The sequence below is a fragment of the Mobula birostris genome, chromosome 31, assembly GCF_030028105.1.
Source record: "Mobula birostris isolate sMobBir1 chromosome 31, sMobBir1.hap1, whole genome shotgun sequence".
Classification (NCBI taxonomy): Eukaryota; Metazoa; Chordata; class Chondrichthyes; order Myliobatiformes; family Myliobatidae; genus Mobula; species Mobula birostris.
Window position 1 is genome coordinate 28,195,277 of NC_092400.1, and position 25,194 is coordinate 28,220,470.

A 25,194-nucleotide genomic window follows, 5' to 3' on the forward strand; every position below is an offset into this window, starting at 1 on the left:
GGTCACTGACGCTGCAATAGTGTAAGGTTAACCACTATGCTCCCAATGACGCCCATTGTTTCATTAAAATAAATGAAACACATTTTTGAAATAAAAAACCTCGGGCTGTGAATAAATTGCTTTGCAAGCATGTCCAGATGTCTCTGAAGATTCTTCGGGAGTAGGATTTTTGCATGTAGACATGTCTTTGTCTCCAGAACCGCTAAGAGTGGCCTATCATAGTCTCCAACAATGGAGAGAACATAAGAGCAGAAGAAACAGAAGCAGGAATAGGTCATGTAATCCGAGAGCTGCCAGCTGAACCACTGATTCACCCACTGAGTAGCAGCTCAATGCAAACAAAAACATTCAGAGTTATTTAGCACACCCTGTGGACCGTGGGAGGTGGCTGCACAGTCTGTAGTCAATCCTGAAGCCATCCTGTGAGATCCCTCGAGATCAGCAGCATACCCTTTCAAATCTCATGGAAACAAAACACATTATGCAATGTCCTCCTATCTCTCCTGATTTTGATCCACAATAGTCTTAGTGTGGGACTTTCAGATCTGATTTATATTGATTTGGGCAGACACTTGCATTGTGCAATGACTCACAGTACGTCATTGAATATATGATCGATGCCAGAAAAACCTCAGGCTTTTCAATACGTACCTTGGCTGAAAGTGCCTTGTCTGATTCTATAATCTCACCAGAACTGATGGCTAACACAATTCTGGACGGTAAAACTCAAACAATTTCCTGGTTAAAGTAATGGATATGGCCAGTCTATCACAGGTAAAGCCCTCCCAAACAGTCAGCACAGCCCCTTCATTGAAATGGTCCTACAACCAATAGACTCACCTTCAAGGACTCTACACCTCATGTTCTCAAAATCCATTGCTTATTTATTGATTATTGTTATTTCTTTCTTTTTGTATTTGCATAGTTTGTTGTTTTCTGCACTCTGGTTGAACACCCAAGTCGGTGGGTCTTTCATTGATTCTGTTGTGGTTATTATTCTATAGATTTATTGAGTATGCCCACAAGAAAATGAACTTCAGAGTTGTAGATGGTGGCATATATGTACTTTGATAATAAAAGTACTTTGAACTTTGAACTTCTGCCAAATCCAGAGCAAGGGAGATTTAAAGTGAGTCACCCATCTGTGCAAAGTGGTTTCCATTGTATATTAGCAGAAGCATTTCAAATATTGGCATTTTCCTTTCCCGGTACCCATTCTTCCCCCGACTATTTAAAAACATTCTGTAATGGTATTCATCTGCTATTTGGAGGATCTAATTAAAGCCTCAGGAATAGCAGTACTGCAAGAATATCAATACAATATACTAACTGCACTATAATAGGATATAAAGCTTTATTAGCTCTGCTTTGATCAGGCTTCACATTCACTGTAGTTAGATGATTAGTACAGATGCTTATTCAGTCATTTTTAACTGAATTAATTTGCTTCCACAGATGGTCTGAAACAAACTGATTTAGAGCCATTATGTATAATTTGGTAAATCTTATAAACCTTAAGTGTTTTTTTTTCCTCTCAGCAGTGAGTGAACAATTATGGCTTGTGCACAGGCAGGGTAGAGATACCCATATTGTTTGATGTTGCAGCGTTCATCGAACTTGGCAATTAGCTTGCAGATGAGTCATCACCAGTGGAGGTGACATCCGCAGTGCGCAGTTGTTGGTGCTTCCCTCTGTGTGTGCTCGCATTTATATACTGCCCCCCCCCCAGTTCACTTGTCTCGATCCTGATTGGCTACCCCTTCAGTTGACTTTTGAACTCCATTGGCTCACATTTCTTTGGCCCTTAGGCGTACGTAGATGGTGTCTATTTTGGTATGTTTGTTTGCAGTGTTATCAGAAGAGAACGACACTTCTAAAAGTCCGCACGCCTAAAAATTCTCGGGGTTATCAGAAGCGTGGTTCTCTTCTGATAGCTCCATAAAAAAAAGCATTGAAATAGACATCATCTACAAACCCCTAAGAGCCAAAGAAACGCGAGCCAATAGAATTACAGGTCAACCAAAGGGGTAACCAATCAGGACCAAGGCAAGCGAATGGGGGGGGGGGTCTATGTAAACGCGAACAATCCCAGGGAGAAACACCAACAACTGCGAACTAAGGAGGTCACCATAGCTGGTGGTGAAATGTCTGGAAGCTAATTGCCAAGCTCGCCCAACACCGCAACATCAAACGCCTCAACCCGAGCTCCAAAATTCACCACCTTCCTTAACATACTGTACATGACAACATAAAATGAGTCAACCCTCCCCAGTCGTGCGCGCGCGCGCGTGCACACACACACACACACACACACACACACACACACACACACACACACACACACACACACACAAAAGCTTCATTTAGCTTGGTACTTACCGATGTCCATTTCCAAGCCCCCGATAGGCCTTGGCTTGCTCCTGCATCCGATTAAGGCTCTGTGCCACCGATAAGAATTGTTCGTGATATTTGACAGTTTCCTCATAATCTCCTAACGCCTCGTAGCAATCTCCCAAGTTTCCATAAGCATGCCCTCTGTCCAACACGGCATCATTACCGCTCAGCTGCTGCAGGGTCGCCAGCTGCTGCTCAAAGTAGCCGATTGCATCCTCCATGACATTCATATTCATCTTGGTGATCCCCATGTTGCCATAGACTTGTGCCTCAATGTTGGGGTTTTTCAGCTTCTGCCCCAAATCCAGCTGCTCTTCATAACATTTGAAAGCCATGGTGTATTTGCCAAGGGCCATGTAGACTGCTGCAAGGTGCCCATGTGCCTTGCATTCTCCCAGCAAATCACCCAGTTCTTGATAGACCTCAAGCTCTTGTGTGTGATATCCCAGTGCTTTGTCGTATTTCTGTATTAGTCGGTAGGCAGTACCCAGAGCTGCATAAGCTGAGGCTTCAAGTTTCCGATCTTTAACCTGATGAGCCAAGGTCAGCTGCTGTTCATAGAACTTAACTGCGCCATTCACGTCTTTCTTGCACACTAAAATATCACCCAGATTGCCCAAGGCTCGAAATTTGGCTTGAGGATTGTTTAGAGATTGGGCTAATGATAGAACATATTTCTGACATTCTTCTGCTTTAGTATAGTTGGTAAGGGCCTTAAATGCCAGGCCCAAGTTGCAGTAAGCCTTTGCCTGGCTAAGTTTATCATGCAAATCCTTGGCTAGAGCTAAATCTTGTTCGTAGTACTTTACAGCCTCCTGGTAGCTTCCAAGACAATAATGTGCGTAGCCAAGGTTATGACACACTTTCCCCTCGCCTTCCATATCTTGTAAGTCAGGGGACAAGCGTAAATACTGTTCGTAGTATGGAACAGCTTGAACGAACTCTCCTCTTGAGCAGTGGAAGTTGCCCAGGTTGCTAAGCGCACGGGCCTCACTTTGTATATCCCGCAGCTCCCGTGCTATGTTCAGATGGCTTTGGTAATGTTGCAAGGCTCTATCATGGGCACCCAGGGCCTGGTAGGCAACAGCAAGGTTGCCATGGGTCGATGCCTGTGATGCCCGGTCATTTACTTCCATGGAGATCTGTAGTTCTTGACGGTGGTACTTCACTGCCTGGTCATACGAGCCCAGTGCGTTATACGCATTCCCCATATTTCCATAAGCTCTTCCCTGCGCGGCGTAGTCATTGAGCTCCTGAGCAATGGAGAGGTGAGTCTTGTGGAGTTTCAGTGCACTTTCATAGTCTCCTTTCATCTGGTGGATTATACCTAATTAACAAAAGCACAATTAAGATTGGTTTAGCTGTCGTTGAAGTGAAAACAATTCAGATAGTCAGTCTTTGATTTTAAAAAGTGCTGCACACATCAAAGTGGAACGGGAGCTTTCAGCAAGTATGTCAGAACTTACCTGCTTCAAAATTTATGATTGTTACATGTGGATTCCATTATCTTTTACTGTTCCCAATGCAGACATTAATTTACCACCCTGGATTTTACACAGTTAGAATTGCAACATTTGCGGGTTAAGAGGCTACTTGGGGTTAATGCTGTTCAATGCCGACGGCTGGTTTATATGGTGCAGAAAACTGTGACAAAACATTTATGATTATGCATCATTGTTATTCCTCTCCACACTTTGTGACACATCCGAAAGCTGTTCCTTTAGCATTTGAGGCCAAGTTGTGAGCTCAACACTCAACCTAGCCCGGATGGAAAGCACGCAAGGAGCCAGCTGGATTTGAACCCTAGACCACTCACCTCGAAGTCTGGTGCAGATGCCACTGCACCACCGGACGGCTATGCATCATTGATATAAGGAAGACTCCATGCCTGTTCATTTGTATGAACTGAGTACTGCCACTTCTATGGCACTGTCCATGTCCACCTCTTTCTCAGGCCGTCTGCTGCTACAACTCCCACCAAAGGGGAGAAGGCAGGAGATTGGGACTGAGAGGGGTCGAATGGTACAGCAGGCTCGATGGGCTGAATGGCCTAATTCTGTCCTAATGCCTTATGGTCTAATATTTTTTTTATTACTTTCAGACAACACTTTCATTCCAATGCTCTCTTTATTGACTTAAGCTCATTGAAAGCTCTGCTGTGATTTCCTATCCTATCCTCTAACGAGTCCCATTCAGCCCCATTCCCATAACTGCTGACTGATACTGGCTCACGGTGAACTAATAATCACATTCAAACTCTCATCCTTTTGTTCAGATTCATCTGTGAAATCAGCACCTCCCATCTTTATTGCTCTATCTGCTTTACCAGATCTCTCCCTCTCTACATTCTTCCCACTCTGACCATTTGCTCCATCACAAATAGCAGACTCAATGGGCCGAATGGACTAATTCTGCTCATATGTTTTATGCTCTTGGCACTAATCACAGGAATTTCCTCTGTAATTTTCTTCTCCTTTCTCTATTTCCCTAAAGCACAGAACCTACTTATTTATTCAAACATTTCATTGCATACACTAAAAATGGATATTTTCCTTGGTTAAAACATGTAAATTCACTTTCCCAGTCGGTATCAGAATTAATCACCTCTTTCTCTCTCCCTCCATTTATTTGCTTATCATCATGACATCCCTGCTCTCACCCCATCAGAGATATTCCTTAAGTCCTATCCATCATTACCCTCCACCCTCTCTGCAACTTAAAACAAACTTGTTTCCAGAAGACCAAGAGACACTGAAGAAGAATTAGGCCATTCAGCCCATCAAGTCTGCTCCACCAGTCCACCCAGGCTGATTTATTAGCCCTCTCAAACCCATTCTCCTGCCTCCTCCCCGTAACTTTTAATGTCCCAACTAATCAAGAACCTATCAACCACCACCTTAAATATATTCAAAGACTTAGCCTCCACAACTATCTAGGAAATGAATTCCAAAATTCATTACCTTCTGGCTAAAGAAATTCCTCCTCATCATTGTTCTAAATAGATGCTCCCCTATTCTGCAGCTGTGCCTTCTGGTCCTAGATCCCCCCACCATAGGAAACATCCTCTCTACATCCACTCTATCTAGGCTTTTCAATATTCAATAGGTTTCAATGAGATCCGCCCCCCCCCCACCCTTCCAGATTCTTCTAAACTCCAGCAAGTACAGGCCCAGAGCTATCAAATGCCCTTCAAATGTTAACCCTTTCATTTCAAAATAATTCTTGTGAACCATGTGACAAGAATACACATAGATAAGATGTTAGCTGTCCTGTGTGATCTGTCACCTGTCTTCAGGAGAGAGAGAGATAAGGAAAAAAATGGAGCAGCATTTGGAGATGTGTAATGAAGGGGAAGGAGAGCTGTCAGGAGCGGCTCCTCCTTTGAACCCTGAACTGTTTGAAGTGATGGACAGGCGATACTCCAGCAGGGGGATAAAAAGGGACAGGTTCGCTAAGGCAGGACACACACGACACCCGAGGTAATGAGGCCCTGGAAGCGGTGCGCCTTTCACAAGTCGGTGGGAAGCTTTTGGACGGCTGATCGCGGGATCAAGCCATAAACGCACAGGGTGGAAAGGCACGATCGGCGGGAACCTGGTGTGTGTCCACCCTTGCCTGGGTGCCAGGTTCAGCACAGGGAAACGATCGTATCTGGAAACGGAGGGGTCACGGTCGGTGACCTCAGATGACATCACAAAGGACTCGCCCGACAGCTGACTGCGAAGGTCTGTGTGTGGAAGCTGTGTTGAATATTCATTCGTTTTGCTCTCTCTCCTCCTCCCCCCCACTGTCCATCGCTATGGCAACGATTACTGCGAACTGAACTAAATTGAACTGAACTTTGTGTCACTTTGAAACTGGTCATTTGCCCCTAGACAACGATAGAGCTTGATTGATCCTGAATTCTGTGTACATGTATGTTTATCATTGCTGAACTGTTGCATTCATTGTACTTTTGATTAGAGTACTGTGTTGCTTGTTTCTTTAATAAAACTTTCTTAGTTCTAGTAATCCAGACTCCAACTGAGTGATCCATTTCTGCTGGTTTGGCAACCCAGTTACGGGGTAAGTAACAACCTCCTCAGGACCCTTTCCAATGCCAGCACATCCTAATGATAGCGGAGTCAAGGGATATGGGGAGAAGGCAGGAACGGGGTACTGATTATGGATGATCAGCCATGATCACAGTGAATGGCGATGCTGGCTCGAAGGGCTGAATGGCCTACTCCTGCACCTATTGTCTATTGTCTATTATCTTTTCTTAGATAAGGGACCCAAAACTGCTCACAATACTCCAAGTGCTGTCTGACCAATGCCTTATAAAGGCTCAGTATTACATCCTTGCTCTTATATTTTAGTCCTCTCCTTCCCAGTTATGACAAGTGCTTTCCAGCCAGAAGCACTATCTTTTTTCTTTCTCGAAGGATGCTACCAGACCCATCGGACTGAGCAGATGAGACCTGCAGTGAGAGCCAACAGCTAGGAACGGCAACACTCCGTGGAGAGCGAAAGGCACGACAAGGCACAGGAAATGTCACAGTCATCCACTGCAACCAAGGAAGACACTAGTTTGTGACGTTTGTTCCCACCACTGGACCTGGACGTCCATGGTGGAGGGAGTGGAACTGCCCCAGTGAAATAGCTCTTGCACTTTAAAACTCTCCTCCACAGGTTTCCTGTCATTGCCAGATTGAGTGCTTCCAACAATTTTTTTTGGAGGGTCATAGCCTTCCTTGGGAGCATAGCATCATTATTCTCATCACACTCCCTATGACTATCTAGTCTGCTCAAAGCAAAGTAAACCTATGACTATCAAAAGTTCTGATGCTCACCCCCCTTCCCTTTCTTCCATGGTCCTCTGTCCTCTCCTGTCAGCTTCCCATTTCTCCAGCCCTTTGTCTCTTCCACCAGTCAACTTCCCAGCTCTTTGCTTCACCTCTTTCCCTCTCCCGGTTTCATCTGTCACCTACCATCTTGTACTTCTTCTCTCCCCACCCCCCCCACCCCCCCATATTCATATTCTGACCTCTTCTTTCTTCCTTTCCAGTCCTTTTGGAGGGTCTCGGCCAAAACTTCAACTGTTTATTCCCATCAATAGATGCTGCCTGATCTGCTGAGCTCCTCCAGCACATTGGGCGTATTGCTCTAGATTCCCAGCATCTACCGTAACTCTTGTGTCTACATCTAGTAGTGAACCTATGGAATTTGTTACCACAGGCAGCTGTGGCGACCAAGTCTTTATGTATATTTAAGGCGGAGGTTGACAGATTCTTGACTGGTCCAGGCATGAAGGTATACGGGGAGAAGGCAGGAGTTAGAGGGCTCAGAAGAAACTTTGATCACCCATGATGGAATTGAGGAGCAAACTCAATTGGCAAAATGGTCTAATTATGTTCCTATGTTTTATGGTTTTATGGTCTTATCTAACCTCCTGTAATAATCACTTCCACTATGAATTAAAAAAATTCCCAGCTCAGGATATCGATGAGACAAGAAATTCCAGACCACAATGATTTCAGAGATTTCAGGGTCCTTTTCTAGCACTCTTTAGTTTCTCAATCCCTGAATTAAAAAAAGGCATGTGAGTGTCAAAAGGAAGCATCAGTTTTAGATTAAATAATTCATGTAATGGATATAGAGAAAGCTGAAGTAATCAGAAACAAAAGACAGAAATGTTGGAAATGGTCAACCGGTCAGCAAACATTTTAATGAGAAAATTCAAGGATTAAATGCTTTTAAATGAAGACATATTTCAAAAATATTAGTCTGCTCTTCTTTCAGATATTGAATGGCCAGCTATACAGTTCCAATATTTTCTTTTTGCTGCACATCAGCGTTTTGCAAATACACAGACTGATGTATAAATAACAAGGCAGCACACACAAAGTGCTGGAGGGACTCAGCAGGCCAGCTAGCATCTATGGAGAAGAGTGAACAGTCAGCGTTGCAGGCCGGGTCCTTTCATCTCGTGATCTTCTCACATTTGGAAATGACACCGACCGTGTTTGTCAACTAAAGGATTTTTCTTTTTTGTTTTCATTTAGAGATACAGCATGGAACCGGCCCTTCTGGTACTTCAAACCATGTTGCCCAGCAACCCCCGATTTAATCCCAATCACAGGCCATTTACAGTGACTAATTAACCCACCACTGGTATGTCTTTGGACAGAGGGAGGAAACCCACACATTCCATGGTGAGGATGTACAAACTCCTTACAGGGGACGCCAAGATTGAACTCCAAACTGCAACATCCCGAGCTGTAATAGCACACGTTAACCGCTACACTACTGTGTGGTGCTTAAAAAGGACTGAGTTGCAGACATCCCACCTCTCTCAGAAGTTCCGGGAGTCTCCCGCATATTGATAGCGGCTCCCTGATGCCCAGAAGTGATATACGATATTCCGGAAATCGATTTTTTTGAGAGGGAGAGGGAAAAGGAGAGCGAGCATCCTGATTGGTCCTCTTCATGCTAAGAGGACCTATCAGTGTTCTCTGTGGGCGGGCTTTACAGTTGACCTCAAAAATAATGACAGCGTTGCTCGCTGCACTGTTTGCAACAGTGACTTTTCTATTGCCCATGGTGGGTTAAAATGTAAACTACATTTTGAGGTGGATTTAACAGGTGTCATTCGTTCATTAGCGTAGCTAATGTTACTTAAACTAGCTGGCTAGCTGCTAAGGAGCTACTCTATTGATGTCCTAAGTGATGAGGCCAAATTCCCTGTAGACTTGCTTAAAGTTGTAATAGAATAAACATGATAATATAACAGCGGTCCCCAACCACCAGGCCGTGGACCGGTACCGGACCGCAAAGCATGTGCTACTGGGCCATGAGGAAACGATATGATTTGGCAATATGAGTCAGCTGCACCTTTCCTCATTCCCTGTCACGCCCTCTGTTGGGCTTGAATGCACGCAAAGTCATTACCCCCACGTCGTCCATGTCAGTGCGGGAGGAGATCAACTCCTCGAGCTTGCAAATGACCACGGGCTGAAAAGTATGTTTGACATAACATCTCTGCTGGCATTCTGGATCAAAGTCAAGGCTAAATATCCTGAGATAGCCACGAAAGCACTGAAAACGTTGCTTCCATTTCCAACATATCTCTGCAATGAATGCAACGAAAACTAAATTGCGGAATAGACTGGACATAAGGAACCCCCTTCGAGTATCGCTGTCTCCCATCGCCCCTCGATAGGACACTGTTGTTGCAGGGAACAAGTATTCAGCCCAGGGCTCCCACTGATTCAGCGATTTTGGTGTGTTGCAATGATTTTATATGTTCATACGGGGAAAATATGTGCTGTCTGTTTAATATCCAAACATTTCTTAAAATGTTATGATGCTATTGACTTATAAGTGACATATAACCATATAACAATTACAGCACGGAAACAGGCCAACTCTGCCCTTCTATTTCATGCCGAACGCTACTCTCACCTAGTCCCGCTGACCTGCACTCAGCACATAACCCTCCATTCCTTTCCTGACCATATACCTATCCAATTTTTCTTTAAATGATAATATCGAATCTGCCTCTACCACTTCTACTGGAAGTCCGTTCAACACTTACTTAAGCTCCCCTGTTCTTCCCTGATAATTAACTTATCACTATATTCATGCGAGGAAAATATGCGCAGTGTGTTTAATATTAAATTCGTTAGATAAACCCGTTTAGAAACAAAATTGAGTGTATTAGCCACTTATCACCTATATTTCGGTCATGATTAACAACCCCCCGCCCCCCCCACGAACAGAATCGCCAAAAACGATTTGTAGAAAAAAATCAGCACGTACACGCATGCACACTGGTGCCTGCGCAAGGCTTCATGGTCATTGTAGTCTTTCTCGGGGTAAACACAACGTATTTGACTGCTACTCTTGTCCGTTGGCAACCCTCCCCCCTCCCCCCCCCACCCCCCGGTCGGCCGGTCCGCAAGAATATTGTCAATATTAAACCGGTTCACAGTGCAAAAAAGGTTGGGGACCCCTGTAATATAACATAAGTACATATTTTAATGTCACATTTTCTGCATATACCCAACTTGGTTTACAGATTAGACAAAATCACTAAACAAAGTATTACATACACCCTTGGAGGTCAACTGGACAGGGGAATATGGAATATGGGATTGCGGAGGCGGGGTTGTTACCTCCCTAAAATGAGTTTTTGCAGGGTGGGATGTCTGGAGTTGAGCCAAACTATCTCAGGTCTAGTTCCTTTAAAGTGATAGTGTTGCACAAACATTTATGTAAAACTTTTTCTTGAAGGTTTTATATTGCTGGTCTTGTCCAATATCTTGTTCAGTGTCCATTCATCTTGATGGGGCCTTGACAACTAAATACCGATTACTCAATGTTTGCTTAAGGTTTCTATAGCTCAGGGAGGTAGTTGGGGATAAGCTCTCACAATCTGTTAAATACTGCCAATGGCATACACCTCAAGTAGCCTCCAACTTCTGGCTTTTACATGTGTCTTACCTACTAAGCATGGCAGAACTATTTCTCCTGACAGGAGACAGGGAAAAGGCGGGTTACAAGCTCCTTAAGACCAGTCGCTTCGGGCAGATAGGGCTCATCAGCTGTGGTTGGCAGCTCATCCAGGAGAAGGAGAAGGAAAACTCTGATCTCAAACCTCTGTAGCACACACAAAATGTCGGAGGAACTCAAGGTGTCAGGCAGCATCTATGGAAAAGAGTTTAGCTGATGTTTCAGGCCGAGGCCCCTCATCAGGACTGGAGGGAAAAAGATGAGGAGTCAGAGTTAGAAGGTGGGTGGGAGGGGAGAAAGAAACACAAAGTGATAGGTGAAACTGGGAAGGGAGAGGGGTTAAATAAGGAACTGGGAATTTGAATGGCGCAAGATATACAGGGCCAGAGAAGGGGGAACCTGATAGGAGAGGACAGGAGGCCATGGAAGAAAGAAAAGGGGGAGGAGCACCAGAGGCAGGTAAGGAGATAAGGTGAGAGAGGGAAACGGGAATAGGGAATGGTGAAGGGGGAGGGCATTACCAGAAGTTCGAGAAATCAATGTTCATGCCGTCAGATGAGAGGCTATCCACACGGAAATATAAGGTGTTGCTCCTCCAACCTAAGTGTGGCCTCATCATGACAGTAGAGGAGGCCATGGACTGATATGTCGGAACGGGAATGGGAAGTGGAATTAAAATTGGTGGCCACTGGGAGATCCCACTTTTTCTGGCAGACAGAGTAAACTCCAAGGGAAAAATCCAGAGCTATAGTCCCAAAGGCCGTCCTGTGTTGAATACAGCACTGACCGGAATATCCCATTCACCACTGGTGCCAAGCTGTAGCAGGCTCTGCCGTTCCTTTAGATTCATCAGCTGTGATGGGGAGCCTGCCGCATGGGCAACAGCTTGAGTCCTGAAGAAGATTCACAGCTTGAAGTGTCAACTGTTTATTTATTTCCAAAGACACAGCCTGACCTGCTGAGTTCCTCCAGCACTTTGTGTGTGTTGCTTTGGATTTCCAGCATCTGCAGACTTTCTCATGTTTATAGCTTGCTCTCCATATTGCATTGCCCTGGCTTTGCTTACTGGCTTGGGTGTCATGTAGAGAGTTAGGACGCAATATCCATGATCGACCCTGACGAATGGAGGGCCTCAGGAAGGCCCAAAGGTGAAATAAATCTGGGTCTGAACCAAATGCCACACCTTTCAGATTTCCCATGAGGACTCAGTGTTTCGCGACATAACATCGGTAGTTAATGGAAGTCTGCAAGATTTTTTTTCCCCCAATCTATCGCTGAAGCCAGATGCAGTGGCTCGCTCAATGCTCCAGCTGATTGCAGTTAACTCAGAAAACAGAGTGAGTCAAACCTCTGAACTTTTGATATGCAGGATCTGGCACAACATTGACCAATGAGTTCACCGGCTCCTGGCCATAAGAAATATTCATGCTCACAGTCCGCACAAAGATCCTTTTTTTGGGGGAGTAGGCTCCTCTGGAAGCTTTGCCGTACATCTAATGTCAAGCTTGTCTAGACATACTCAGTATCAAAGTTGAAATTTGAAGGTGCATCTGGGTTCCCTTAGAACTGTAGGATAAAGAGCCAATGTTATAAAGAGCTAGGGCGATTTAGCTGGTCGGCAGGAATTCGAATGAGGGCAGAAGGATTTAAAAGTGAATTCCTATTAAAGCGTTGTCAGTCGGCTGCATTCATGAAAACCAAAGGTACTGACAGTCACGCTCTTTATCTCTATACAGAGCTAAGTGCGTAAACTTGTACAGACCAACATACTTAAAAGACAGCTCCACAGAACGAGTAAAGAAGATAAAGATGACAACCATGTACCAAGGCAGAAAATGTTTTTTAAGTAACTAGATATCACAATAGGTTGGTACATAAGTAATTGCATACAACAGCAAAGGGCTCTTAGAAGATCACATAAAGAGGCAGAAAATAAATCAGCAAGTGACCTGGATGGTTACAGCAAGCAAAATTAAATAGACGTTACTCAAGTTCCTGTGATAGGAATACAGTATTACCCTTGGTACAATCCCAAATGGCGGGGTGGGGGGCGGTGTGAAGTTAATATTTGTAACACAAACACATGAAAATCCGCAGATGCTGGAAATCCAAAGCAAAACATACAAAATGCTGGAGGAACTCAGAAGGCCAGGCAGCATCTATGGTAAAGAGTAAATAGTTGAGGTTTCAGGCCGAGACCCTCCATCAGAACTGAGAAGAAGGGGGCAAGATGCCAGAATAAAAAGGTGGGTGGGGGGAGAAAGGAGGAAAGCTGGACGAAGATGGGAGATAGGTGAAGCCAGGTGGGTGGGAAAAGTAAAGGGCTGGGGAAGAAGGAATCTGATAGGAGAGCAGAGTGGAACCATAGGAGAAAGGGAAGAAGGAGGGGACCCAGGGAGAAGAAACAGGCAGGTGAGAAGAGGTAAATGATGAAGGGTCTCGGCCCAAAAGGTCGACTGTTTACTCTTTTCCATAGATGCTGGTTGACCTGCTGAGTTTCGCTTGAATAGTTGTAAAATCTGACCTCTGACAAGAGAAAATAACATTTTCTTTATCAGCTGATCATCAAAATTATTCACGCCGCCATCTCTGAAACCAGGCAGCACATTTGAAAGCAACATGAATCAGGTTCAAAAGCTTCCGGAAAAAGAGTGTGATTTTCAAACATTATTTTTTGTCACAAATAAATAAAAGCTACATGTGTCAGTATCATGAAGCGATGCACTGTGCCTTTAAACATCCACTTTTCTGTCATGGGCTTGAATTGGTTCTGTATATTTATTCAAATTGAGGCCGAGCTGGATTAATCTAATCAGCAATGTAGCTTTAAACCAAAGCAGGCAAATTACTGCATTAAAAAAAAACAGAATTTTGGCATGTCTTTTCAAATTTGACCTTAGTCAGATGATTTATAACCGCAATCTCCTTTGGCCTGTTATCTGAATTCTGCCTTAGCGGGGGAAGTCAGAGTAAAGCCATCTTTTATATGCATTGTACAGTGGGTATGTGATGGCACATACTTATGGGGCCTCCGTAATACAGTCGGTATTAGACAGCTGCTATCAATTTAGCAGCCTTTCGACCACATTACAGTCCCATTTTTAAGTTGCTGGAAATTCGAGCCATTCAGGTCTATTTTATCCTCTGGCCATGTTGATTTTACTGTTTGGTCTTAAATTTTCTGAAAAAAGCAGAAAGAAATTTGAGCTTTGTTAAAAAAAAAGAAATGCACTGGATCCCTCTCCAAGCCTAGGACTATTCTACAGCTGAGTGTTAGCGCAGTGAGAGCTTGGAATACCAAAGAAATCTTCGTGTAAAACTGATAGTCCCTAATGCGCAATCTTCTGCACTTAGCAGAAACAATGCAAAACTGGACCAAAACAAAACCCGCACTGGAATCAGCAGGTCCTGTTGTATGCTCTCGCGTGTGTATTAAATTGGATTCTGTATGGATTCCTGCTTTAAGTAGTTTCATTTATTTGACAGTACTAGTTTTAGCTTTTAACAATCGTCGCTATGTATGCAAAGAACTCTCAAATCTCTACATTATTCACCAAAGCTACTGTTTTCAGAAGCAATTGGCCACCTCTAAGAACACAAATACCCACAGGGGTTGTTTTGACCAAGAATATGATCTCCTTCAGTATGATTCACGACAAAACCCTGAATATTGCGTTCCACAATTCGACAACTCGAAAGAAAAACATGTCTTTTTATCAGTCAATGCAGGAAATAATCTTGCTACTTCAATTTTGTATTACCTGTCGGAACTTGACAGAACTGAGGAAAAAGCTGATTTACACCAGCAGTAGAAGAACGAGAAAAATAATTCTGGTGGAATATTGGCACATGGCAGGAGGACATTCACATACCACAGGAATGTGCAAATTCCCCTCATCTGCAGAATTGAGTACTGTGGATGTTGCATTCCTCATATATCTCAGCTGCTTCAACAAGTCAGTTTAATTAATTTTCCAATTCCTGACACTCCCTTTGCTCCTGCATCTTCTCCCCATTCCTCTCTTTGTCCTTCTGATGTACCCCAGGTGTATTTTTGGTCAAGCCCCTCCAAGCCATCACCTATTTTCAGTCCCCTCCCCCTCTATCCACCAACAATCTACACAGGTTACCCACTGGCTTTCCCCAACTCCCTTCACCAAATATTCTGGCTCCATCTGCTCTTCACCTTTCCATATGATTCCCATTATCACTTTACTGATAATGGTGGTGGAACGGCTGGCCCTCTGGTGTGGTCAGAACAATCTGATGCTAAATACACTCAAGACTGTGGAGATGACAGTGGACTTCAGGAGGAGCCCCCCAATACTCCCCCATCTCACTACACTCAACAGTACTGTGTCTGCTGTGGAGACCTTCACGTTTCTGGGTGTCACAATCTCCCAGGACCTGAAGTGGACACCCAACGTGGACACTCTTATCAAAAAGGCTCAGCAGAGGTATTTCCTATGTCAACTCAGGAAGTACAACCTGACTCAGGAGCTGCTGATTCAATTCCATTCAGGAGTAATCCAGTCTGTTCTCTCTTTGTCCATCACTATCTGGTTTGGATCAGCTACCAAACAAGACAAGAATAGACTCCAAAGAACCGTCAGGGCTGTGGAAAGGATTATTGGTGTGAAGCTGCCCTCGATCCAGGACCAACATGCATCTAGAGTCAGGAAGTGAGCAAGCAGCATCAGTGTAGACCCACCACACCCTGGAAATCACCTGTTCCAACTCTTCCCTTCTGGTAGGCGCTCTAGATCACTGTGTGCCAGGACAAATAGGTACAAGAATAGTTTCTTTCCGTATGCCATCAGTCTTATGCACACTTGAATTTTAGTCTATTATAAACCAAGTCCACCTGTACAGACACAGGTATACCTCATTATATATAGTTCACGATTATTTGCACTATTGTTTGCTTTTTGATTCTGTACAGCGAGAGCTCAGGGAAACCGGCATCAAATTCCCTGTATGTGTCCACATACTTGGTGATAATAAAGGATTCTGATTCTGATTCTTATTGATCAGATTTGAGCAGTGATAGTCTTCACGTCCCTGTTTTATTGGTTTATTATTGAGTGGTTTACCGAATTACTATCGTCATATGCATCAAGGATGCAGTGAAAAGCTTGCCTCGCACACTCTTCATACAGATTGGAACATTACACAGGGCGTTGTAGTAGAACAAAGTAAAACAATAACCACCTAGAATAAAGTTTAATACCTACAGAGAAAGTGCAGTGTAGGTAAAGGCAATCACAATCACAATAAGGTAGATTGTGAGGTCAGTTGTACCTCTTATTGTACTAAAGAATACAGTAGGGTAGAAGCTGTCTTTGAGCCTGCTTTCAGTCTTCTGTATCTCCTGCCCGATGGGAGAGGGGAGAAGGGAGAATGTCCGGGGCAAGTGGAGGCTTTGATTATGCTGGTTGCTTTTCTGAGACAGCGAGAAGTATAGACAGGGTCTATAGAGGAGAGGCTGGTTTCCATTATGTGCTGATCTGTGTCCACAACTCTCTTCAGCTTCTTGCAGTCATATGCCAAGCAGTTGCTGTGATGCAAACAGATATGATACTTCCTATGGTTCATCACAGCTGGCTGGTGGTGTAGTGGCATCAGCAGTGGACTTCAAGGCATATGGTTCTGAGTTCAAACCCAGCCAGGTCCCTACCTGGGCAGCAGTAGTACCTGTGCGGAAGAAACTCCTGGCAATCTACTTTTGTATCTTGCCATGAAAACCCTATGGACCCCCTGGTCCATGAGGTCGCGAAGAGTCGGACTCGACTTAACGACTGAACAACGACAACAACATGGTCCATCAATAAAAATTGGTAAGGATTGACAGGGACATGCCAAATTTCTCTAACCTCCTGAGGAAGTAGAGGTGTTGGTGAGCTTCCTTGGCTGTGGCATCTATGTGGCTGTCATCCTCTAGCTAGTGTCCCTATCTCTCCTCCCCCTACCTGACCCCATTTCTCTTTTTTTGTCTGCCTCCATCTATCTCCACCTGTCCACCTCTAGCCCATTCTCTCCCCTCCCTGGTCCACCAATCACCTAATGGCCTCTGCGACACCTCTCCACTTTCTACTGACTATCCTCCATCCCCACCCTCAGCCCTGCTGCAGGTTTTGACCCAAGCTCTGATGATACCTCTTGCACACCCCCCTCCATAGATACTGCTCAACCCACTGAGTTCCTCCAGCAGATTATAGCTGGGTGTTTTAACCCTTGGCATCTCTATTTAATAATGACTGAATAAAATATCTTCCATTTTTGTTGAAAAAAAAGTAACTTTTAAAGGTAAAAGGCTTGCATATGTGCCTCACCATGAAAGTGCCTCAACCTGTAGTGCTAAACTTAACAAGGCACTAGGCTGATTATCAAAGGAGAATCAATCAAAACTAAATTTACTTTACTGGTTCAATAGGTTAAGGCATCTATCAATAACCATCAACCATTATATGTCTATTAAATGTCAATAGGGTGCAAGAGATACAGAACCTATGTTGTATCTATCCACCTATTTATTTATTGAGATACAGGTGTCCCCGCTTTCCGAACGTTCGCTTTACGAAACCTCACTACTACGAAAGACCTACATTAGGACCCTGTTTTCGCTTTCAGAAGGTGTTTTCACTGTTACGAAAAGAAAGCAGCGCACGGGAAAAATCAGCGCGCGTCCCAAGCAGCCGCTCTCCCCCGGATTCGGAACTGCATTCTCGCCAGCATTGCTTAAACACTTGCCTGTGAGCAGCCGTTAGCAAGATGAGTTCTAAGGTATTGGAAAAGCCTAAAAGAGCTCGTAAGGGTGTTACACTTAGCATAAAACTAGACATAATTAAGCATTTCAATCGTGGTGAACGAAGTAAGGACAAAGTGAGTTTGGCTTGTGGAAGCTGACGAATATGATGTTGAAGAGGTTTTGGCATCCCATGACCAAGAACTGATAGATGAAGAGCTGATGCAATTGAAAGAAGAAAGGATAACAATTGAAACCGAATGTAGTAGCGAAAGTGAAGTCATCCAGAAAATGAACGTGAAGCAACTGCGTGGGATTTTCCCTGCAATGATAAATTACAACTTTAATTTTGAAAGGGTACATAGGTTTAGGGGATATTTGCAGGATGGTTTGAGTCCTTACAAAGAATTGTATGATAGAAAAATCCACAAGGCTCAGCAGTCAAGCAAGCCTTCCACATCAGCCACAGCAGACGACGAACCTCGACCTTCGACATCAAGGCGGGCAGTCATAGGAGAAGATGAGCTACCTGCTCTAATGGAAACAGATGACGAGATGACACCCCGGTGTCCCACCACCCCGCGATTCGCGGAGCATGCAGCGGTAGCCGGGTGGCACATAGCACATCTTTAAGAAAAAAGCCGAAATAAACATGCTAATTAATTAGGTGCCGCCCGACACATAATTGTCGGCCCAGATCAGAGGCGACGCAATCGGCAATCAGCACTGATCTGGGCTGACAATTACATGTCGGGCGGCACCTAATTAATTAGCATGTTTATTTCGGCTTTTTTCTTAAAGATGTGTTGGGTGCCTCCTGGCTACCGCCGTACACCTGCGTGCTTCACGGCAATGTACCGGTTGGCAGCCTGGAGGGTGGGGGCCACTGCACCACCCAAACTCCGACGGCTCAGTCTTACACACCATCATCAGTGTGCTCGGCGCTGTCTTCCCGATTCCGATAAGTGATACTACACTGTACATACATTATTTCTACTTTATATCGGCTGTGTATTTTTAGGTGTTATTTGGTATGGTTTGGCAGCTTCATAGCTTCAAGGTTACTGGAGAGCGCTTGCGCCGTGTTTTTGCCAACAGCGCTTGCATGAGATTTTCGCTACGGAGACCAGTGCGGTAATGATTGTGGAAATGTATTTCTACTTTATATAGGCTGTGTATTTATCATATCATTCCTGCTTTTATTATGTTACTGTTATTTTAGGTTTTATGTGTTATTTGGCATAATTTGGTAGGTTATTTTTGGGTCTGCAAATGCTTACAAAATTTTTCCATATAAATAAATGATAATTGCTTCTTCGCTTTACGACATTTCGGCTTACGAACTGTTTCATAGGAACGCTCTACCTTCGGATGGCGGGGGAAACCTGTACCACGCGGAATAGGCCCATCCAGCCCTTCAAGCTGCGCCGCACAGAAATCCCCCGATTTAATCCTAGCCTAATCACGGGAAAATGTACAATGACCAATTAACCTATGTCTTTGTACTGTGGGAGGAAACCAGAGCACCCGGAGGAAACACGCGGTCACAGGGAGAACGCACAAACTGCTTACAGGCAGCAGCAGGAATTGAACCGGGGTCACCTGTACTGTAAAGCATTTGTGCTGACCACTACACTACCGTGCCGCCTCTAAATAAATAAATAAGATAGAGGGATATGAACTTGTGAAGTCAGAATGGCCTCGTTTATTAGGGTTTTAAATTATTAGTTTATTTAGTTCAGTACAACATGACTTAAGGACCTGGGTTATTGAAAGGTTGACCTTATCCACTGGAGCATGGAGAATGAGGGGAGATTTGACAAAGGTATATATAATTACGAGTGGTTTAGATGGTGTTAATGCAAACAGGCCTTTTTCACTGAGGTTGGGCTAGAACTAGAGATCATAGGTTAAGGGTGAAAGGTGAAATGTTTAAGCAGAACATGAGGGGGGAGTCCTTCAGTCAGAAGGTGGTCAGAGTGAGGAACAGGCTTCCAGTGGAAGTGGTGGACACAGGTTCCATTTCAACACTGAAGAGAAGTTTGGATAAGTAGATGGATGGGAGGGATATGCAGGGCTATGGTCCAGGTTCAGTTCGATGGAACTATCCAGAGTAATAGCTTGGCATAGACTAGATGAGCCTAGGGGCCTGTTTCTATGTTGGAGAGCTCTGTGACTCTAACACATTGGGCCGAATGGCCTGTTCGTGTACTATATTGTTCTATGTATATAAAACCAAAAATCAAAACAATTCAATGTGTTGTTAATGCAGACAGAGTCAGATTTGTTATCGTTGTCTTGAATGATGTGAAATTTGTCATTTTGCAGCACAGAGACATATACTTACTATAGATTACATTTACATTCAGTTGATATTCAATTTAACAAGCACGGCAAAACAACTGGCTTGATCAGGCAATTCCGCGAGCTCCCCACACACTCAGCTACGTGCACAGCATCACAATAAATGTGTTCAACACAGATCATTCTAAAAAACTGCTTTCAACTAGTCCACATAGTGACAAAGAGATGCATGGATGCACGCTCAGGAAGTCGGCACACCGGTGTCTTCACTTCATTAGGGGTTTAAAGAGACATGGTACGTCACCAAAGATTCTAACAAATTTCCGCAGATGCACTGTGGAAAACATTGTACTGCACAGGGTCAGAACAGGCTGCCGAGGGCTGCAGGCTCATCCAGCACCATCACTGGTTGAACCAGTCTACAGGCGGCGTGGCACGGCAGCAGCGGCCTTTCGGATCTGGTGCTACTTTAATTTCGTTCTTTAAATTTAATTTTAAGGCACAATTAGGGTTTTGGGCAATGGATAACAGAGCGACTATCTACCATCGCCAGATAGTGCTACAATACAGCAATCGCCCAGAAACAAACCTTCATGAAGATCTGCTGGTTAAGATGACGACCTCGGTTTGCTTAGGGAATCGGGCCTGCCGTCCTCGGAGTCGCCTGATGCCGAAGGCCAGAGGTGCGGACGTCGTAAGCGGTGTGCGAGGCGAGCGGGCAGGAGTCCGTGCCAGGAAAAAAAGCAAGCCCTAGCCAGCCGGATCTCCCGTCTGCTCTGCTCTCCACTGGACATTAAATTGGACGACATCCGACTCCAACGAAATACTCCGCAGGAGTACAAAAACGGATGGAATTCCGGACGTTGCCATTCAGCTGTTTATTTAGGTAATAGTTTTTCCCCCAAGCCATCGGACTACCAACCTACTGCCCTCCGCTGTGCCTAGTTTATTATTTATTGTAATGCTTGCACTGTTCTGTGTGCTTTATGCAGTCCTGGGTAGGTCTGTAGTCTAGTGCAGTTTTTGTGTCGTCTTACGTAGTTCAGTGTAGTTTTTATATTGTTTCATGTAGCGCCATGGTCCTGAAAAATGTTGTCTCGTTTTTACTAAGTACTGTACCAGCAGTTATGGTTGAAATGACAACAAAAAGTGACTTGACTTGATACTGCTACAACCCTCACCACCATTGAGGATATCTTCAAAAGCTGGTGCCTCAAAAAGGCAGCATTATTAAGGAGCCCCACCATCTAAGTTATGCCCTCTTCTAATTACTACCACAAGAGAGGAGGTAAAGTAGGGGTTCCCAGCCTTTTTTATGCCATGGACCAATACCATTAAGCAAGGGGTCCACGGATCCCAGGTTGGGAACCCCTGAGGTAAAGTAACCTGAAGACACACAAACAACATTTTGGGAACAACTTCTTCCCTCCGCCACCAGATTTCTGAGTGGTCACCTCACCATTCCTCTTTTACACTGTTTAATTATTTATTTTGTTTCTTATTGTAATTAATAGCAATTTTTTAACGTTTTTATTGTAGTGCCGTCTCAAAACGGCATCCCACTCTGCCTCCTGTGAATTAGAATCAGGCTTATTATTTGACAGTGATAATAAGCCTGATTCTAATTCACAGGAGGCAGAGTGGGATGATTAATATGATTTTTTTTTTGGTTAAAGCCACCCGTGGCGTTTTGAGTCTGGTTTTCTTGTCAAATGTCGGGCTCAGAATGGTTCAGTGTGTTATTACTGATTCTGCTCCTCCTCCTCCTGATGTCCAATACAGCGCTCTGTGCACATCATCATCATCGTGGCTTGGCTTCACGAACGAAGATTTAGGAAGGGGGCTGCCCACATCTTCTGCAGGCTCGCTGGTGGCTGACGAGGCCAATACGGAACAGGCAGGCCTGACCACAGCGGCTGCAAGGGAAATTCTGATGATGATGATGATGATTATGATCAAAAAAAGGGAAAGCATATGAACTGAGAAAATCATTGCTGAAATTAATCTGGAATTCGAAGGATATTAGTGGAATCCCTAACATTGTTGTAAAATGCTCCAAAAATAATCAGTTTTAGAACAGTGTTTGGAAAGCAACACACACAAAATGCTGGAGAAACTCAGCAAGTCAGGCAGCAGCTATGGAAATGAATAAACAGTCGACGTTTCAGGCTGAGACCCTTCTTCGGGATTGAGAAGGAAGGGGGAATGTGCCAGAATCAGTATCTGCAGGCTGCTTGTGGAAATAGGAGTCATTAGAGGTTGGGCCTCCTGTATTCACTGCTTTGACCTGAGGAAGCTGGTCTTTAAAGGGGACAGCATGAGACAGCTGTCACTCCCTCAGATACAGGGGAGTATGGTGAGGAATGAGTGCTGGGGAGAGTGAGGGAGGGCCAGTGGCAGAACCTTTCCTGACAGAAGAACTTGCTTAGACATAGGAGGATGTCTGGTATGTGGGTTATGGCCAAAGAAAAAATGTCCGGAGTCGCTTAGCACTTTAGTGAAAGGGTACTTATTATATCATCATGGCTCCGTCTGTCTACGTAGACAATAGATGCGCCCATTCCGGGGCGCAGACCTGGGCGATAAATATTGGAGATTCTGGACTGCCCAGACATCAAGATCCCCCTCTCGGCCTCGCGGATACGGTCCAAAGGAATGCGAAGCAGTACATTTGGCATCAGCTTGGTTGCAGGAGCTGCCGGGAGGTGACATGATACGTCATCCAACCGCCTTAGGGGCTCTACCCCGGATTTGTGTAGGGTTTACTCCTTAGCCTTCTCTTCTCCCGAAGATACCCACAAGGCAGTGGGATCCGTAACCCTGGACAGGGACCCATATTGGGTACTGTCAGCCGGAGCCAGCTGAGCCCAGGACTCGTGTAAGACAGGGTCGTCACGCCCTGTAGTAGTGACATATGGAGCCACTACCCACTACCTTAGGGTAATTATTAGGTATTGACACACCTAATAAGGGTACTTATTAGGTGCGTCAAAAATCAAACTTACCAATATTGGCGAAAATAGTGAAAAGAAAACTGACAATATTTACAAAAAGATATCTACCAGAAAACACAATGATAACTCCGCACTTATTCTTGCCTAGTGTGGACTCCCGGCAGCCCCAATCTCTCCCTCTCTGAGGGTGACCAGCTTCTTTTATAGGCACCAGGACATATCAGCTTTAATTACTAACAAAGTTAATTTAAGGCTACACATGAATTAGAATCTAATGCACCCCACAACATAGTTACAATCATATTACAAAATAAACAGAAGCATCTATCTTAAATACAGTAGACAAACAATATGTACACATCATTTACACATCCCCATTACTAAAGAAATGGAATATGCGGCCGTGTATGGCGAGAAAGGCGCCATAAACCCAACGGAGCCCATTAGCTCAGTTTGGGACCCGTTATGAGAATATACGGGGGGGGGGGAGACATTGAAGTGCGCTCACTCAGCACAACAACAGCAGTGACAAGGCAAGGTCTGTCTGTGTGTGTGTAAAGAGTGCATTTGCTGAGTGCTCTCCATCACAGAGAAGTACTGAGAACAGGAGCTCATGCAAAATATCAGCACATCTGCCAGTGTAAAGGGAACCCAGATAAGGAAGCTGCCAGGGAGGTGTCTGAAGGGCATGAGTGCCTCTGATGAATGCTGATACATCTGGGTGCCCTGTAGTGCAGCCAAATGTTCCTTCCAGGTATGAATGCAGGAGTCACATTTATCAAAAAGCCAATTCCCCATTTTGCTAATGGATGTTTTCTTAACTTCAGCAACGTGACAGTAAGCAGCAAAGGGTCATAACTCACTCTAGTATTCTCTTAGCTACTGGTTTATATCATGTATTTTGAGTCTTTTTCCTAGACTGAACTTTTACCTCTTCTCATCTGCCTATCATCATGGAGCCTCATCGAACGGTAGCCCACAGGCTTGTGCTTAGCATTGATATCCAATGTGACTGTCAAACCCAGCTTTTGGACTTCCTGATAGAGGAGGGCAATAGAAAACACTCACATCAGAGGCAGTTTAGCTCCTTAAATTCCCATAGAAATTTGCTCCTGGACAAGAGGTAATCATCCTGCAAGAAGGTACAATTTTCAGCTAAACAGTAGGAAGGCAAAATCTATTTTCTTCAACCCCATAACATACTCCGGATTCTTGCTGCTATGCTACGCTGTATTGAAACTGGCCACTACCAACCTTTCTCCTCAGCTCATTCACAAGGAAGTCAATAAATGGTGACTTGTTGTCAGAGAGCAAACAGGAAATGCTTTACTTCACTAAGCACTTAAGTCTTGATAATGAATGTCAAAAATAGATCAAACACGAGAAAGTCTGGATTGCTGGAAATCCAAAGCAATGCACACAAAATGCTGGAGGTACTCAGCAGGCCAGGCAGCATCTATGGATAGATGCCGCCAGGCCTGCTGAATCCCTCCAACATTTCCTGTGTGTGTTGGATCAAAAATAGATACAGGATTGGACATTCAGTCGTCACGTTTGCTTTGTCAGTCAATACAACCATGGCTGATCTTTCTTGCACCAGTTTCGTAGCTCTTGATTCCAAAATTTGCAATGTCTGATTTGGGTATATTCATTCAAGGGCCTTTGGCAAATTCCAAAGACTTGCCTCTGCTTATTTTTTAACACGACACTTTTTTTTAACCACAGGGCTTTGAAAATATTCCACTAACACCGTTTGCCTTGAAGTGATTGTGTTCCTTTAAACACTCCCAGCAGCCTTAAAAAAGTCTGTTTGGTCATGCTAAATATTCTACTCACGTACATCAAGTGTATTCCCTGCACCTGGTCAAATGCAAAGGGGCCGTAGTCTAAATACTATCACATGCTCTCTTTAGACGACATGATGCAAGCTTTTAATAATAAGAGCATGCCATGCACGTAATATGTTGTAGTTCCATTAGTAATGTAATGGGACCACATAATCGCCTCAGGCCTGTGCAAATTACACCATGAGCAGGTATTTTTCAAGTCCGTTATCGAGCAAGAAAAGTTTAATTTTTTTTCCCTCATAAATAACTTACAAGCCTGTATTTTATATGTATGGTCTCAAGCCACAGTGTTTTTGCAACCACTCCTGGCAACCAGATAACTCTGCGGCAGGGATATACCATTCCAGGCATGAAGGCCGTCCAGCCTTTCCTTAGCATTTGGGAGCTCTGAGCATTTGGCCACTCTGCAATGCAATGTAAATATTTAAATTTTGTTACTGATCATGTGAAAGCTAGG

The 25,194-nt window shown here is 44.3% G+C and overlaps 1 protein-coding gene across 3 annotated transcripts in view; it reads right to left on the minus strand.

Moving 5' to 3' along the window:
- The window catches only part of ttc28 (tetratricopeptide repeat domain 28), a 945,172-nt gene that overhangs the window by 246,817 nt on the left and 673,161 nt on the right, over nucleotides 1-25,194 (minus strand). For all 3 annotated transcript variants that reach the window (XM_072248021.1, XM_072248020.1, XM_072248022.1), the window contains one exon: nucleotides 2,380-3,721. In XM_072248021.1, the coding sequence (XP_072104122.1) occupies nucleotides 2,380-3,721 (1,342 nt within the window). The remainder of the gene's footprint in view (nucleotides 1-2,379; nucleotides 3,722-25,194) is intronic.